General features: G+C 39.2%; 1 protein-coding gene across 1 annotated transcript; it reads left to right on the forward strand.

Moving 5' to 3' along the window:
• Positions 1–2,554: 2,554 nt before the first annotated feature.
• LOC130962838 (uncharacterized) lies at positions 2,555–3,241 on the forward strand. The gene has a single exon (XM_057889000.1). It carries the CDS (start codon positions 2,555–2,557, stop codon positions 3,239–3,241), a length of 687 nt encoding a protein of 228 aa, XP_057744983.1.
• The last annotated feature ends 958 nt before the right edge of the window (positions 3,242–4,199 follow it).

Below are 4,199 nucleotides of genomic sequence, written 5' to 3' on the forward strand. Positions count from 1 at the left end.
GCTCAGCATATTTCAATTTAATAAATTACACTAAATTAACCATTATTCACAACAGCATCTAATTTCAGTCACAGCTCAGAATAATGACAACAACCAACCAATTTCAAATGCATTTCAAGTCATTGATGTCAATTAAGAAATTCATAACCATTGTTAACCATTTGCACTTATTCAAATAACTTGGTGGGCATTCTAAATTAAAAACGTTAAATCCCCTACCTCAGTTAGTCAAAATCCATAGAAATTGGGAATGCTGCACTTATCAACAACAACTTTAATACTAGCCATATCATCTCAAAGTAGTAGCAGCAACAGTTTAGCACCTCCGGTGAACAGCAGCAGCATTATTTCTGATCACTCTTCACTCTCGCAGTAGTAACCACGGTGGCAACAAAATAGAGTTCAAATTCAATGGAGTCGAAAATGGAAATGAGTTCAATAGAATTGGAACTACAAATAACTTATAATAAAATAACGAAGCAGTAACAAAAGGGTTTCCGGGCAGCTCTAGTGGCAGTAACGGTTTAGAGTAGAGCCAGAGCAAGGCTAGAAAAATAAAACCAACAGTTCCAGCAGTGGCGGTAGTGTCTTCTCAGATTCTAGAAACTAGAAGCAGAGGCAGAACAGAGGACAAATATGAGTAGTGACATGAATGAATTGCTTCAAAACCAGAATAGTACCCTCGACAAACCCCAATGACCTTCCCGACAGCAGCAGCAACCCAATAGCTCGGCCACGGCGCTGCAGTCCCTGTTGAGCTCTGGCGTCAACAGCGGTGGCATCCTCTCACTACCATCGTGTTCTGTTCAGCGACAGCCATGCCTCCTTTCGAATGACAGCTTCTTCGACGCCGACCAGGAAGCACGACGGTGACTGCTTGGTGAGACGCGGCAGCGGCAGAGCATGACGACAGCGGCGATGGCTTCATAGCGGCGTTGCCCTTCGCGTGTGCTCTCTCCTCCTCGCGATTCTTCTCAGGCAGCAGAACGGGCTTGATGCCGGCAGAACAATGATGTCGAACCTGACAGCAGCAAGGCGCGACGGCAACTGCGATGGTAGCAAGGCGCGACGGCGATTACGATGACAGCAAGGCGCGATGGCGACTACGACGGTGGCGAGCCCTAGCCATAGCGATGTCTCTTCCTCTCCGATTCCCTCTTCTCTTCTCTGATTCCCATCTTCCCCTGTTTCTATTTCCCCCTTTTTCTTCTTGCTGTGAGGTTTCCGTGGGTGAGGGATGGGGCTTCTAGGGTTAGGGCCTTTTCATTAGGATTTTAGGGTTTCAATTTGGGAAATTAGGGTTTTCCGAGTTTGATTTGGGAATTAGGGTTAGAAATTCGGATTTTATAAAGAAATAAGGATAGATATGAATAGATATTTTGATAGAATTGAAGAGTAGAGTAATTTTAAAATCAAATATACTCTATTAAAAATATTTAGAAACATTATTTATCAACATATTGCTAAGTTCAATCAATTATTTCTAATTTAAATTAGAAAATAAACATATTAATCACACTTTTATAAAATATAGTTTAAACTCAATTTTAATTATTCAAATTAAAGGATATAACTTTTCATTATTTTTCTATCTCCAAAACTTTAATTTCAATTTATAAAATAATTAATTATAATAAAAATTGTACATAAATATTAATTGACTTAAACTTAAAGTATTTATAAATGTCAATCTAATCATTTCTAATAAAATAATTTCTAGGACTTCAACATAATTCGTTCATAATAGAATTTATTTAAATTAAATTGTACAAATTCTTATTTTTCAATTATCAAAATTATAATTTCAATCATACCAAATATCTAATAAAGATTATATAAAATTTCTAATTAATTTAAACTCCAATTATCATGAAACTCCATTTAATTACCTTTAGTAAAATAATTTTCTTAAAATAAAATTATCAACAATTAAAATAAATCACAAATAACTAATTATTTGATTTTTAAAAACTAGGGTTGTTACAAAGCTCTTGTCTCACAGATTGGATCACTAAATAACTCCACCAACCAACCTTCAAGCTCCAGTGGACTTCCTTCTCAACCCCTACCTAATTCCAAGGGTGGCATCAATGCCATCACTCTAAGATCCGAAACCACATTGCAAGAGAGGCACCAAGAGGAGCCAAGTCCACCAAAACACACCCCAGCTGAAGATGCAGTGGAAGTGGAAGATGCTGAAGAGGAAGAGGACATACAGGACATAGTTGAAGAAGAGGAAACCCAGCCATAGAGTGAAGCACCAAAGGATGTTGAAGTTGCAGATATCGCCCATCCTGTCCCCTTTCCATAACTCACAAGGAAGCCCAAGAAGCAGATGGAACTTGACCCCAAAATGGTAGAAATATTCAAAAAGGTTGAGGTAACTGTTCCCCTTTTTGATGTCATTCAACAGGTACCTAAATATGCGAAGTTTCTAAAGGATTTATGTATACATAAGGATAAAATTAATAAACTAGAAACTATTCCTTTTGGTAGTTCTATCTTTGTTTTAATGGGAGGTATACCTGAAAAATGTAGTGATCCAAGTCCATGTATGGTCAACTGTACTATTGGAGATGTGATATTTTCTGACTGCATGTGTGATCTAGGAGCGTGTGTTAGTATAATACCTTTATCTATATTTAATGCTTTAAGGCTACCTCCCTTAAAAAGGTCGGCAGCTCATTTTGTGTTGGTAGATAAGAGCATTATTACAGTGATTGGAGTTGTTGAAGATGTATTGGTGAGCATCAAGGAACTCACATTTCCCATTGATTTCTATATCCTAGAAATGCCCCCTAATGACTCCAGGAGGCCATCATCAATCCTGCTTGGAAGACCATTCCTGAAGACTTTGAAGTTCAAGCTAGACGCATTTTCAGGAACTTATTCTTTTGAAATAGATGGCAGAATAGTAAAATTCAATTTAAATGATGCTATGAAGCATCCACCAGAAGATCATTCTATCTTCCAGTGTGACATCATTGATGAAATAGTAGCTGAAGTTCACCAGGAAGAATTAAAAGAGAGGTACATAGGGCAAGGTCCAAGTGTGGGAACATTTTCAGAAGACAATGCGAGCACTTCACCATCATCACCAGCCCCAAATAACTCAGAGCCAAGCCTTGAGCAGAAAATGGAATTAAAGCCGCTTCCTCCACACCTCAAGTATGCTTATCTTAAGGATAAGCAGAAGTTTCCAGTTATTATTGCACGGGAGCTCACTTCCCAACAAGAATAACAACTGCTTAGTGTATTGAGGACGCATAAGAAGGCAATTGGATGGAGTTTGGCAGATATAGTAGGCATTAGCCCTCAAGTTTCTGTAGATAGAATATTCTTAGAAGAAGGAGCAAAGCCTGTCCGTCAACCTCAGAGATGATTGAATCCAACTGGTGCACGAAATTGTGATCACTACTTTTCACAACTCAAATAATCCCTAGTAATGGCTGATGACATGTCATCATATACCCATTTTCTATGCTTTTTCATACAAGAAATTGATGATTTGTGCTTAAATATTGAATGCTTTTTGTACTTAAATGATATATTTTCTTGATATTTTAATTTTATAAATCTTGTAGGAAATAAGAAGAAAAAGAAGCAAAGAAGCACAAAAAAGAGGAAAAAAAGAGCTTTGGGGTACATTTTGAAGTTGGGTACACTTTGGAGCCTTAGGCCACGCTTTTAAAAGCGTGGCCCATGACCAAATCAAGAAAGGAAGCAGCCAGCACGCACACGATCCTGCCCTTGCCAAGGGCAGGGCAGAATTGTGATGCAAAGTATGGTTGGAAGCAAAATTTTCGCTAAGTTAAAATCTGGCCGCACACAGCATGACCATGCCTACTTCAAAGGGCTATAACTTGAGCTACAGACGTCCGATTGATGTGCTTCCAGTTGCGTTGGAAAGCTGACATTCAGAGCTTTCCAACGATATATAGAAATCCATATTTGGCGTCCAATTGAGGCAGGAACGGAAGGCATCTTTAAGGGCCAAAAACAAGCAAAAATAAACCAAAATGCTTCCACCAAGGCTCGAAGAGGGAGACACACGGAACCTCATTTTTGAAACTCTGCCCTGCCCTTGGCGCGGGCAGGGCAGCATCTTGTGTGTGGCAGCACCATGCGCGCACCAATCTCGATTCTGGCGCACCAATTTCCTCTCCTGGCAGCACCAACGCACGCACGCCTCAAATTTG

The sequence above is a fragment of the Arachis stenosperma genome, chromosome 2 (genome assembly GCF_014773155.1).
Source record: "Arachis stenosperma cultivar V10309 chromosome 2, arast.V10309.gnm1.PFL2, whole genome shotgun sequence".
Classification (NCBI taxonomy): Eukaryota; Viridiplantae; Streptophyta; class Magnoliopsida; order Fabales; family Fabaceae; genus Arachis; species Arachis stenosperma.

Coding starts and splice junctions, on each gene's coding strand:
- LOC130962838 (XM_057889000.1), top strand. CDS start 2,555: ATGGTCAACTGTACTATTGGAGATGTGATATTTTCTGACTGCATGTGT.